This window comes from Penicillium canescens (assembly GCF_028828765.1).
Source record: "Penicillium canescens strain IBT 15451 chromosome Unknown utg000001l_segment0_segment0, whole genome shotgun sequence".
NCBI classification, from domain to species: Eukaryota; Fungi; Ascomycota; class Eurotiomycetes; order Eurotiales; family Aspergillaceae; genus Penicillium; species Penicillium canescens.
In genome coordinates this window covers 1273657-1286822 of record NW_026703963.1, presented here as the reverse complement: position 1 = coordinate 1286822, position 13166 = coordinate 1273657, and the positions used below count along the sequence as shown (strand labels likewise).

The window sequence follows — 13166 nt, the reverse complement described above, 5'->3', positions numbered from 1 at the left end:
GATTCGGCTTTAGTTGATTACCCCTTGGGTATCTCAATGAAAGCAAACGAAAGGACATAAGAAATTCACTTCATACTGGATGTCTACTTGCACGAGCGTAGCTATTCATTAGAATAGACTATTGTTCACACTGGAGGTGTAGATATGCTCAACAGATCAATTTATCCCATAAACAGGAAATATTCTCATGATATCATTATCCAAAATTCAACACGCCCTTATAATAACATTGTGTAAAGTACAAAAAGCCCATTTAATCATGTTTTCCCTTCACGTACTTATCCGCCTCAATCTTTTCCAGCGGGTGCACGGGGTTACTTGTCAGACCGTGAGACTGGAACTCATCAGCGGCCTTCTTCGTCTCCTCGGATGATGGGTGGCTGCCCATAGATGTCCTGCCAGTGCCAGGAGTGTCGTTCAGCTGGGCGCCGGATTGGCGCTCCGGTTCGGGAGATTGGCGGCCGGGATAGGGGGCAGACATATTTGTGGTGGTAGTATTGATGTAGGATGGATGTGCTAGGCCGGGGGAACTGTGTTAGCTGAGTGTTCTTTTGAAAATGATTTGGTAGTGTATAGGTAGACGGTTGGGTGGCGATGTATAGATCAACGGAACTCACATTCAACGGATAAAGTGTATCAATTGAATTAAATTGAATGACTGAATATGTGCTTGTTCAGATGAGTAGATTGAGACTGATTCAAGCTGTGGATGCAGTGCTCAGTTTCTTATAAGATAGAGGAGCTCCATCTGACGTTACCAAACCGGTCTATCTTCATCATGATGACGTTGCCGTGAAGCGTCTCATTGGATTGTGCTCCAATTGTTTGAGCGCCTGTGAGTATAGCCTTGGTGCCTTGTATTTCACTTGGTTACCTCGATCTGCTTTGGATTGTTGGGATATTGCCTGTAGTTGGGGTATCTATTATTGTTGTGGTGATATTGGCATTTTGTTTGCGACGCCAATTGCGGCCATGACAACATATACATTAATGTGCTGTCCTCCTTCCTAAAAACTATATTATCGTATTAAAGAGGGGCTAATTACAAGAATAATTTTAATTATGACCGAAATAGAGGGAAAATGCTACTGCTAGACATGATCTTGGCGGATAAGTGTACCTATTTGCCACGGTGGCCGCAAACTTATGCGGTAGATATTGGTCTAATCTACCACCCTTATAACGCTGCGATGTGATTCCTCTACACCGAAATACCCACAGGGAATGTGCATGTATTTCTAGGTTAGGATGATTGAATAAACACAAGGATCTGACTGCTCGTATACCGCGTACATCACATTTGCCGGTGTTTGAAAATATCCACCGTCCTCGGTGACCCATACAACGAAACTATGTGGATCCAACTCCCTGTCTGATAGGCTTTCTACGTAACTACAATCCAGAGTCTAATAAATTGAATCCAACATTTGTAGCATGGCTGATGTACTATATCATGGAGAATAATGAGGTCTTCTGGGGAATCTGTGCAGCGAAGAGGATTAGGACGGGGGAGAAGAAAAGGGGGATAAGATGTAGGACTTTTGTGTGAGTACATCAGCGGGGGCGTGACAGGGAACGGAAAGAGAGAAAAAAGGCAAAAGAAAAACGGAGATGGCAGAGGACGATTGGGGGGACATGATCTAAAGAAGCGGGAAAGACATGATATGGGCATATGGTCTCGTGAGGAAAATGCAGGGGAAACAGAAAACCAGTAACGAGACATTGACATGGGAAAATATTCACACCATCTCGGAAATAAATTCTCTTAGTTGCCATTCTGCATGCCCGCTGCAGCGGCGGCCTCTGCGTTGGCAGCGGCGACCATGGCCTTGGCGTCGGCTTCGTGGAAGACACCTTGGATGATCTGTTGCTCCTCGGGGCCGAGGACCTTGGTCAGGCTCTCGTAGAGCTGGGGCTGCTCTTGCTGGAGGTCTAGACTTATGTTAGCAGGTTGAAAAGAGTGGTTGATGTGGATCACATACTTAGCAAGACATGCTTGAACATGCCATATGGCTCAACCTTGTCCAGAGGGGTCTCCAGCAAGCTTTCTTCATCCATATCATCGTCGTCATCGTCGGCGAATGAGCCGAACTTCTGCGCCTCTTGGTTGAGGAAGTCGAGGTAGGCAGCGCTCTCGTCGGCGACATCATCGTCAAGGGCGGCTTCGACTTCATTTTCGTCCCACTCAACGTCACCATCCCAGTCGTTCTCCTCGTCATCGTCATCATCTTCGTCGTCGAGGGTGAAGTCGGATTCCTTGGTGGCATCCTCACGTTCTATATTATTGATTAGCTTTGAAAGTCCTGGAGTCGACAATGTGTGAGGTTGAAAGACATACGCTTCAATGCAGCAGGCAAGGTCTGGAAAAGTCGTGTCACACCCTGCAACAGTCTCGGCCATCCTTGCTGGACGCTAACAGGGACGTCACCGGCCGGAAGAGTAAGGAGCGAGCTGATAGCAGCAATCGACAGCTTCTTGTCATGCACACGGCGGAAGTTGTCGATGTTAGCGAACCAAGCACTGAAGAACTTGTTGGTCCAGCCCTTAGCCTCCAAAACCTGAAGACTGAGAGCGGAGTTATAGTAAATTGCGTTGATGACCATCTCCATAAGGTGGATGCGGTAAGACTTGGTGCGTGCCTCGCCGGCATCAATGACCCGCATAGCCATCTCAATGAAGAGCGGGATGTACTGGTCAATGTGTCCACGAAGGTTAAGCATCAGGGTTTCAGCAAGCTTGCAACCGCAGATGCGGTCAACACCACCGACCTTCTCGTCGGCGAAGATGTCCTGCACCATACCAACAACGGCATTGAGGTAGGCAGGATTCTGGACCAGCATCTCGGAACCGTAAGCGACATAGTTGTCGAGGGCGGGGAGCATATCTTCAAGGTAGAGCTCGGCACCAGCCTTGAATGTCTTGTGAATCAGTTCGAACGCTTGCCACATGGAAGCAGAAATGGTCTTGGATGCAAATGTGCAGCTGTCAATAATCTCGAAAATCTCGTTATAGAGATCATATAGCTTGTTCTCCAAAGTGATACTGATGACGGGCATCAGGATAGTCTCGAGGTGCAGGAGCACATCGGGGGTGCTCTCGAGAGTGAGGATGAGGGTTCCAATGGTCTGCAGAACACCCAATGCGGTGATGCTCTTGTCATCCAGGAAATCACCATAGCCATCCTCATCACCGCCCTTGGAGGCATTGCGCTCCAGGAGCTCACCAACAATACGCATATAAGTATCGCGAAGCTGCTCGCTCAGCGCCACGGCGAAGGGAGTAAGCTCAGCGGAGAAGACCTCAACGAAGTCCTCCATGACGTTGGCCAGAGCATCTACGTCGACCTCGTTGGCGAGCTTGAGAAGCTGCTGCATGATCTGGGGGATGTTCTGCTGCATCGATGTGCGAATAACGTCGTGACGAATAAGGGGCTGCAGAGCAAGGGCGGCCTCAACACGCACGGGCAATTCGGGATCGGTCATGGACTCGAGGATGTTTCGGTAGATGACCATCAGGTTGTTGGGATCCTTGAAGTCGAGCTGCTCGAATTTCTCCAGGGTATCGCAAGCACGAGCGCGGAGGAAGCCGTGGGGGCTGCGGAACTCGGGGAAAACGTGACGGACGAAGAAGTATTCGACCTGATCCGCAATGGGGCTCTTCTTACCCAGAATGACCGAAGCCAACGAGCCAATCATTCTCAAAGCACCCTCCTTTTCACGAGGCTGCTTCTGGTCTTCCGGTGCGGCCTCGTACTTGCTGACAACACTGTTAACGAAAGTGAGAATGGAGAAGGTCTGCTTCTTGCGGTTCTTGGTTAGGGAAACCAGGAAGTTGGTGGCGGCCACATCAGGAGCGGAAACTTCCTCGTAGAAGTTCAGCTTGCGGTGGAGATACTCAGAAGGATCATCCTCGAAAAGCTCAATATCCTCATCTGACTGGCACAAGATGGGGAAGACGAAATGGGCGATAAGGTTGTCCATGTGCGGCTTCAGGTGGTCCCACATGGCCTTGGGCTTGACACACTCCTCCATAAAGACCAGGGTATATGAAAGTGCGGAGTTGCTGAGCCATTGCGACTTGGAAACCCACTTGTCGATCTCCGTCAAATATCCCTTGAGGATTTCGGGGGCGAATGTGCTGATAAAGGTCTTCGCGTACGGTGTGTAGTCGGGGGTGGAGGATTTTGTGATCGTAGTGGGGTTGCCGTATCTGAGTTTGAAAGTCAGTAAAAGCCGTTGCAGACCGGTTAAAAGGACCAACTGTATCTCACCTGATAAATAGACGGTTGAGGTTGGCGTATGACCACTTCTTGCACTTCCACCAGTGGTTCATTTCCCGGTCTTCCTTGGAATCTCCCATAGCGTTCGCGGGGGGCGTCTTCGAGACGATTCGCAGGAATAGTGTGCACCAGTCCACGGTGGCCTGGTGGGTCTGTAAACAAGGAGAGAGCTCGAACTACATCCCAGTTAGTCAGTATGGTTGGCCAGGTTGCGCGCATGGGAACACCCACGTAGATTGCATGCTTGAAAGCCTTGACCACAATACGGAGCATCTCCGCGGCCTCCAGACTCTCCTCATCCACGAGCTTCGATCCAATGCTGAGCAGCTGGGGGAACGAGTGCTCCACAATTTTGTCGAATTCCTCTCGCTTCTCGCCGGCCTTGAATCTATACACCCGGCAGACTGCCAATAGACACTGCAGACCCGCATACACCGTACTTGCGTCATTGGTGCCGAGGAGCTGAAGAGTAAGATCCAGGAACCCGGGCCACTGCTCGGGGAAGTCATTTTGCAGGATCTTCTGCAAAAGGGGAACCAGCTGGTTGCGAACATTGGGGGGTGTTGATGCCAGGGCAGGGATAAGGCGTTCCCTGAATCCGGGCTTCTCAGCCTCCGGAATTGGCGTACGCTGCGGGCTATCTTCGACGGGGGCCCATCCGCGGGTGATGCGGTTCTTCAGGTAGACACCAGCTGTAAAGGAGAAAATGAGCGGGGTCGATCGAAAGATTGTAAACAGTTTCACGCAAGGGCGAAACGGTCAACGACATACCAGAGAGCTGAACGGCATTGTTCTGCTCGCCTTGCAGGATATCCAGAAGTGCATTGATAAACCCTGGCTGCGTCTCGGCCTAGATATACCACGTGTGAGCCTACCGTTTGCCCCGCTAGTAGTTTCCAGCAACATACATATTTCAAATCCTGCTCCGCCTGTTGGCGAATGTCTGCATTCGCGTCTAGAGTAGACTGAATGCGGTCTCGAAGGGCTGTAACATCCATCGCGCAACAATCCCCCAACACCAGAAAGTCAATAAATCTCCAAATAAACGAGGAACCCCGGGGGGGGAGCGCGGACCGGCGCCGTTGAGGGAAGGGAGGCCGGGAAAGAGTCAACAGATGAAAGGACGAGGGTGTCCTAGAGAGATCTTGTGGATCTTGAAGAGAGGAGGAAGAAAAGGTGAAGAGGGGGGAAAGAATTATCTTTTTTTCGATTTTCCCGACTCGGGGCGGTCGCCCCGCAGCTAATCAGAGGCCGCACACACGGATTTTTGTACGGCAGACAATACGCTTCTTCTGATTGTATAGTTGTTGTTGTTGTTGTTATTTTTTTTAATGTATTTATAGAGGCACGGATAAAGAGCTGCTTCTGTATTAATAAACTGGCTGGTAAATTAGTTCGACACTAATAGGCTGACGGCGCATATAGCCAAGTATAAAAAGACGTTGAAAAGTACACTAACAAAAGTAGTGAAGACAAAATATTTCATAGTAACAAATGACAAAACATGACCGAGATGTACTTCCCTCCAGAGATATGAGTACAAATATATATACAGCCCTGGAATGCGGGTAAAACTTCCTCATGCCACCAAGTTAGAACTAAACCCTCGCCGTGATTGGATATCTTGGCTGATGCAACAACACTAGTGCCGAAATATGATGTAGATACTATGATGTCCACTTGCCAACATTGACAAATACAGATATAGAAGGCAAGTAGCTAAATGAGCATATAAATGCTTATTTTACAATATACAAAACCTAAGCCAGAGTGAAACGTCACATCAGACTTGTCCTGCCACCAATCTCATTGCCGGCTTCGCCATTAGGCATCTCGCCATTCCGGCCAACAACAAACTCCCGGTAGATCCCGTTAAGACGTCTACGCTCTGCCGGACTGAGGGAACCACGCGTGGTAGCCAAGGAACGCTCGACATGTTCCCAGCGGACTATGATATCCTCACGCAGCTCGTCTGCAGGTGCTTCGGTGCCATTAGTCACCGGCGCTGCGGCGTTATTCGCAGCAGCAGGTCCTTGCTCGAGCTGACGTTGGCGACGACGCGAGTTTTTAATTGCCTCAAGCTTGGCTGAAATCACTGCTGGGGGTGGCATGGAGACCGATCCAGATGCCTCCTCTGAAGAAGAGTAGAGGAACTGGATGAATGATTTGCTAGAGGCACTGTTGGAGCCCTTAGCGACATTTGACTTGGCACCAGGTTTGTCCCCATCGCCAGAGTGGTCACCTAGAGCATCGTGAACTGCCTCTAGATGCGCGTTGTACACAACAGCCTGCAGGTCAGCTCCGGAGAATCCTTCAGTCGCGGCAGCAATTTCGTCCAGACGGGAAGCAACCTCATCGCTCATCTTAAGCTTCTCGCTCACTGAACGGATGATATCAACACGGTCTTCATGGGTTGGCATGCCACAAAGCAGCGACTTGTCCAGGCGACCAGGACGCAGAAGAGCAGGGTCGATCAAATCCGGCCGCGACGTTGCCGCTAGCACATATACACCCGAAAGGCCCTCTGCACCATCCATCTGTGTCAACAGTTGGTTGACAACACGGTCAGTTACACCGGTGGAATCATGGCCACGCTTAGGTGCAATACTGTCGAATTCATCGAAGAAGAGAACACAGGGACGAGCCGCCTGGGCTCTTTCGAACAAATCACGAACACTCTTCTCACTGGCTCCGATATATTTGTTCAAGATCTCAGGACCCTTGACACTGATAAAATTCAACCCGCACTCGCCAGCCACTGCACTAGCCAGCATTGTCTTGCCACAACCAGGGAATCCATAAAGAAGCAGACCAGACCGTAGCCGCAGCGGACACTGGGAGAAGATAGGTGCGTACTTTGTAGGATATTGCAGGGTTTCCAGCAAGGTCTTTCGGGTTTCAAACAGACCACCGACAGAAGCGAACGTTGTTGTAGAGGAGGTAAGAGTGACGTTGCGGAGAGATGCTGGAGTAAAGTCCTTCAGAGCACTCTCAAAGTCCTCCAATCCAAGAGTGATCAACTTTGATGTCGCTGTTAGATCTGAAACAGAGCGAATGAGGGCCTCATTGCGCGCACGAGAAACAAGTAGTACAAGATCGCCGGGCATATACCCATCAGTCTTGCCAGCCAACTCGAGATACTCGACATCCCTGCCAATAACGAAGCCATCGCCCCCAGAAGAGCTAGGGCGACTCCCGGGATTTGAAGGGTCCAGCCACGAATCCTGTGTCGAGGAGCTAGTGGCCCGGACATGTCCATTCATGTTCTCCGTAGGCCTGTCTTGGCAAGTAAGTTTCTCCAAAACCTTGCGGCGCCCTTCTTTATCAGGAGCACGTATGTTGATGATCTCACGAACGACATGGCCTCCGATGATGACATTATTCAGGGACTCCTTGGCCTGAGCAGTGGCCAGTAGCACAACAGAAGAGTTCAGCGAGCAATATTCCCGGACCATAGAGCAGATAACCTCGCTATTTTGGCGACTGCGGCCATTGTCTCCACCCACTTGCAATTCCGTCTCAACCGGGCAAAGCTTGTCTAGATCATCAAGAATCACGACTGACTGACCACCAAGGCGTGCGCACCATGACGCAGACATGAACAGGCGGTTCAAGGTCTCCTTGATATTGGAGATTCTCGTCTCATCGGTAACAAGTTTGCGGCAAGAGAAATACTTGACGTTGGAAAGATGGTCTTTCCTTAAACGATGGGCCAGGAGCTGAGCGAGAGTTGTCTTTCCAGCACCAAGACCGCCAGTGAGCAAGATGGACGAGGATTTTGTCAGGTTGTTCAAAGACTGAGAAATGATAGAATCAATTCCTACAAGTTCAGGGGCGGTCTCTGGTAGGGGATCTTCCATAGGTAGCGCAGATGAACTCGCGTCAAATGGCTTGGGAATTTCAGCCTGAACCTCTAGGTTCAATTTGGCTTCCGAGCCCAATAGCCATCCTAACATTGACTTTGCTTCATCTGGACCGCCTTTCAAGGGAGGATCAAAGCGGATGATAGCGCCATCAAATGAAGAGACTGAGGGATGATACTCAGATTTGGGTAGAATCATTCCATCGGTCAAAGGACCAGAGAAAAGTCCGACGTCGGACCCTGTACTCCCATAAATAACCTTCAGCCGCTCGACCAAGGCATCCCGAGAGGCCGCGGTGTCAGCACCGAATTTCAGCCCCTCTCTTTTTTTCGAGGGATCAGCGATGAATGGATAAACCTTCAGTGTCTTGACAGCTGACCGATGCAGCTGTGGGGGCGCTGCCTCAACTCGAACAATTCCACCGACCATTTTCTCCGCGCCAAGGGCCGTGCACAACAATGTGGACATCGCCGCATGCCGATTGTCGGGGGCTTCTTCCCACGGAAGCAGCTTAGCTACAATCTTCGTTGAAGGGGTACCAGCATCATTCGATTTCTGCTGCTCAGCTTGGGCAAGTTGTTGTTGGGGATCAGGTGGGGGCTTGAGACCAGATGGCTGGACCACCGATACGCATGCCCAAGTCGCCCCGCGCAGCTCATGGCTTGCAAGCAGGTCCGGATCGACCCAAACACGTAGGCCTTCGTTTGCATCATCTTCAATTTCCGCATCGAAACATTGGCTGGTTGCTGAACGATCAACGCCTCTCAAATATAGAGAGCCTCGGGTGCTCGAGTCGGAACGGCCACTCTTCGGGCGTACAGTGCTTGAGCCACTCCTGCCCCCAGCACTTCTCCTGCTGCTACCAGCTGCACTCCGGCTGTCAGCCCGAGATCCTTTGTTTGTCTTCGACCGAACCTTCGGGGCGACAATAACTTCCGCATCCGGTGCAATCTTGGCGAAGGGAGATGTGCTTGAGGGAGCGGGTGTAAGTGATGTGACGACAATATTCGCGGTAGATGTGGGAGATAGATGCAATGCAAGCGGGTGCATATGCTGCTCTGATTGTGGGCAATTGTATGTAGGATTTGGTAAAGCGCGGATCTGTGAGAGGAGATTGAGCTCAAGGAATGTCGCGTGGAGTTCAATAACTATAATAATGCTTATTTAGCGGTGTTTGATATGACTTGTTCGTACTTGCGACTTACTCTCCCAGTCTTCCGGTGTCAATGGCTCAATGTTGATCGTATGCGCAATGGGTGGATCGAGATGGATGAACAGCCCGACCTGCAAGGTGTTAGTACCCCACGTGGATGGCGCACGGGCAGGGATACAAGTTTACCTTCTGCCCCTCGGTGAGACCCAGAAGTCGCCCGAAAGTAGTATCCAGCTCGACAGTAGGTAATTCCTGTTCTCTGGAATATCCACTGCTGATACCGTCTCTTCCAACGACTGGCGCAAGCCGACGCTTGCTTGGCATACCAGTCCACCCGAGGAAGCATGACTGCTGCGGGGGAGCTCCATTGGCCTTCCCGGAGTTCGACTTATATTGTAGTTCAATGATCACATTCTGGGCAGTCTGATGTAGTTTTGAATTAGCCGAAAATCACGCATTGATACGTCACAGCTGGCAGACTGACCGTGTTTGCATTGACCAGCAGAGCGACTAGCGACGATGGTAGATTGACGAGACAGTTTTTCAGAGGAACAAGGGCAACTTCGGCCGTAGCAGCAGGCTTCTTGGGCGCCATCTGTAAGCGCTGAACTGTCGTGAACACCGAAAGGACGAGAAGGAGAGGGGAACGTGAACTCGGAGAGACACGAACCCCGGACTCCACACTGCTTCTGTTTCGCCTCGGCCCGATTACCAGCCACGTGACCACGTATCGTGATAGCGGAAGAACATTTTGTCCGGTGTCATATACACTAGTTCCAAATAGGTTAGCAACATTCTGAACGCGTCGCTGTCGCGCGTTCGCGTTTTGCCAGCGATTTTGGTAGGGGCTCGGAAAGCCGCTAGACCCTCTCTCTATTTCTTCCGTCCCACCACCTCTTTGCGATTAACCCTCGTTTATGCACAATGTCGCTCCTTCAGTACCACCCCCCGTTGATTATGCCGCGCAATTGGATGGCTTCAAGGACTTCTTGAAAGGATTTAAGACCTTCCAATCTTCCTCGGAAGCAGCCGCGACCGAGGCGCTGGAGGACCTGAACATCGACGAGGGCCGGACCAGTGATGAATATGATTTCATGGATGATGCTGATGAGACGGGGGCCAACACTCGCGTGAGCAGGCGCCGGGAGCCGAAGCTCAAGTATATGCAAATTTTGCAAGATGTCGCAAACAGAGACAAGTCCAATATCCTGATCGAGTTGGATGATCTCGCGGTGGTGAGTATCTGAACCGAGTAGCTCTTTCTCATTGAGCAATACCTTACAAATGGCTTCCTACAGTTCGAAAAATCCCTCCCTGATGAAGCCAACCTTAAATTGGTCGAGTCAATCGAAAAGAACACCAAGCGCTACATCGATGTTGTTTCTCAAGCGGTTGACAATATTATGCCAAAGGAGACAAAGGATGTCACGTAGGTCGAAACCTTGGCCAGCACAATCTTCCAGACGGACTAACTCTCGTTCAGATTTAAAGATGATGTGCTTGATGTGATCATGTCCCAGCGCGAGAAGCGCAATGAAACAATGGAAATGGCCATGGAGGCCGACATGGAAGCTGCCGCTTCTGCCCCATCGATGTTCCCCCCGGAACTCACTCGCAGATACACCCTCAACTTCAAGCCCCTCACTCCTTCAGGCTCTAGCGTCGAATCCAAAGCCCTCGCCGTCCGCAGTGTGCGTGGCGAGCACCTGGGTAGCTTGATCACTGTGCGAGGTATTACCACCCGTGTCTCCGATGTCAAGCCCGCTGTCCAGATCAACGCGTACACTTGCGATCGCTGTGGCTGCGAAGTTTTCCAACCCGTTACCACCAAGCAGTTCCTTCCTTTATCCGAGTGTCTGTCGGATGAATGCAAGAAGAACAACTCCAAGGGCCAGTTGTTCCTGTCAACTCGTGCTTCCAAATTCGTTCCCTTCCAGGAAGTTAAAATCCAGGAGATGGCCGACCAAGTGCCGGTGGGCCACATTCCTCGCACCCTGACAATTCACTGCCATGGTGCTCTCACTCGTCAACTGAACCCCGGTGATGTTGTCGACGTTGCTGGAATCTTCCTGCCCACTCCCTACACCGGTTTCAGAGCTATTCGCGCTGGCCTACTGACCGACACTTATCTGGAGGCTCAGCACATTACCCAGCACAAGAAGTCCTACAATGAGATGGGCATGGACAGCCGGACTCTTCGCAAGATCGAACAGCACCAGCGCTCTGGTAATATGTACGAGTACCTTTCCCGGTCGATTGCACCCGAAATCTACGGACACCTCGATGTCAAGAAGGCATTGCTCTTGCTGTTGATTGGAGGCGTCACGAAGGAGATGGGTGACGGCATGCACATTCGTGGTGACATTAACATTTGTCTGATGGGTGACCCTGGTGTGGCCAAATCACAACTACTTCGATATATTACCAAGGTCGCTCCTCGTGGTGTATACACCACCGGACGAGGAAGCAGTGGCGTCGGTCTTACTGCCGCCGTCATGAGAGATCCTGTTACCGACGAGATGGTATTGGAGGGAGGTGCTCTTGTCCTTGCTGACAACGGAATCTGCTGTATTGATGAGTTTGACAAGATGGAGGACTCAGACCGGACAGCTATTCACGAAGTGATGGAACAGCAAACCATTTCTATCTCCAAGGCCGGAATCAACACTACCCTTAATGCACGCACTTCCATTCTGGCAGCAGCTAACCCGCTGTACGGCCGGTACAACCCTCGCTTGTCCCCCGTTGAGAACATCAACCTCCCCGCCGCTTTGCTGTCTCGTTTCGATGTGATGTTCTTGCTACTTGATACCCCATCCCGCGAGGGTGACGAGGAACTCGCCAACCACGTCACATACGTTCACATGCACAACAAGCACCCCGAGACTGAAGACTCTGGTGTGATGTTCACTCCCCACGAGGTCCGCCAGTACATCGCCAAGGCTCGATCATTCCGCCCTGTTGTGCCTTCCAACGTGTCCGACTACATGGTTGGTGCCTATGTGGCCATGCGTAAGCGTCAAAAGGTCGATGAGTCCAAGAAGAGACAGTTCTCTCACGTGACCCCTCGTACCCTGCTCGGTATTGTTCGTCTGTCCCAGGCCCTTGCTCGTCTTCGCTTCAGTGAGGAAGTTGTTCGTGAAGATGTCGATGAAGCTCTGCGTCTCATTGAGATCTCTAAGGCTTCACTGTACAACGACGGCGAGACCGGTGCCGACAACACTCCTTCCAGCAAGATCTACAACTTGATCCGCAGCATGAAGGAGAGTGGTGCCGCTGCTGTTGGTGATGGCGAGGAGGGTGAGATGAGCATGAGACGTATCCGTGAGAGAGTGTTGGCCCGTGGCTTCACCGAGGATAACCTCACCATGACTATTGATGAATACGCGGCTATGGACGTAAGTTTTGAATCACCTCCCAGCTCATTATGCGCGTTTACTAACTCTATACCTCACAGCTCTGGCAAGTCACTGGCAACGGCACACGTCTGCTCTTCACTGAAGTTGACGCTGATATGGGCATGTAATTGTGAAGCTTATTTATCCTTTTTTTCCTTCTTGAATGTCGACCGGGCTTTTTGTGCCTGTTAAAGATGCATGTAAAACAGGTTGAGTTTAAGGCAACGGGTGTTTGGGTGTATTCTTGGGAATATGGAGCCGGTTCTTATGATTTTGTAGGGTCAATCAAAAGATCATCCAATTTACATTTTAATTTTGCTTTATGTCCTCTCAGTTCCATATATAAACCATATTCGATTAACTTTAAGGAGCGACATTGTGCTATAGAGCAAACCCAGAATCTCTGGCGCCACCAAAACTAAACTCCCTAGGGCCTATGAGTAACTTATCCTCGAATGTAGAAGTTGCCTTCA

At 50.7% G+C, this 13166-nt stretch overlaps 4 protein-coding genes across 4 annotated transcripts; 1 reads left to right on the top strand and 3 right to left on the bottom strand.

The window, feature by feature from the left end:
- Positions 1–253: 253 nt before the first annotated feature.
- Positions 254–481, bottom strand: N7446_000482 (uncharacterized protein; the record flags this gene model as incomplete). The annotated part of the gene is made up of 1 exon (XM_058509249.1): positions 254–481. One exon carries the CDS (start codon positions 479–481, stop codon positions 254–256), a length of 228 nt encoding a protein of 75 aa, XP_058378228.1.
- A 1284-nt stretch (positions 482–1765) lies between these two features.
- On the bottom strand, positions 1766–5277 carry N7446_000481 (putative nonsense-mediated mRNA decay protein (Nmd5); the record flags this gene model as incomplete). The annotated part of the gene is made up of 7 exons (XM_058509248.1): positions 1766–1932; positions 1983–2276; positions 2339–4209; positions 4271–4455; positions 4511–4971; positions 5051–5129; positions 5188–5277. 7 exons carry the CDS (start codon positions 5275–5277, stop codon positions 1766–1768), a joined length of 3147 nt encoding a protein of 1048 aa, XP_058378227.1.
- A 780-nt stretch (positions 5278–6057) lies between these two features.
- Positions 6058–9890, bottom strand: pex1 (AAA family ATPase peroxin 1; the record flags this gene model as incomplete). Its single annotated transcript, XM_058509247.1, has 4 exons — positions 6058–9290; positions 9348–9426; positions 9482–9718; positions 9780–9890. 4 exons carry the CDS (start codon positions 9888–9890, stop codon positions 6058–6060), a joined length of 3660 nt encoding a protein of 1219 aa, XP_058378226.1.
- A 233-nt stretch (positions 9891–10123) lies between these two features.
- Positions 10124–12988, top strand: N7446_000479 (DNA replication licensing factor MCM7). Its single transcript, XM_058509246.1, has 4 exons — positions 10124–10530; positions 10594–10724; positions 10779–12693; positions 12753–12988. Exons 1-4 carry the CDS (start codon positions 10213–10215, stop codon positions 12819–12821), a joined length of 2433 nt encoding a protein of 810 aa, XP_058378225.1. The 5' UTR covers positions 10124–10212; the 3' UTR covers positions 12822–12988.
- Positions 12989–13166: the final 178 nt, after the last annotated feature.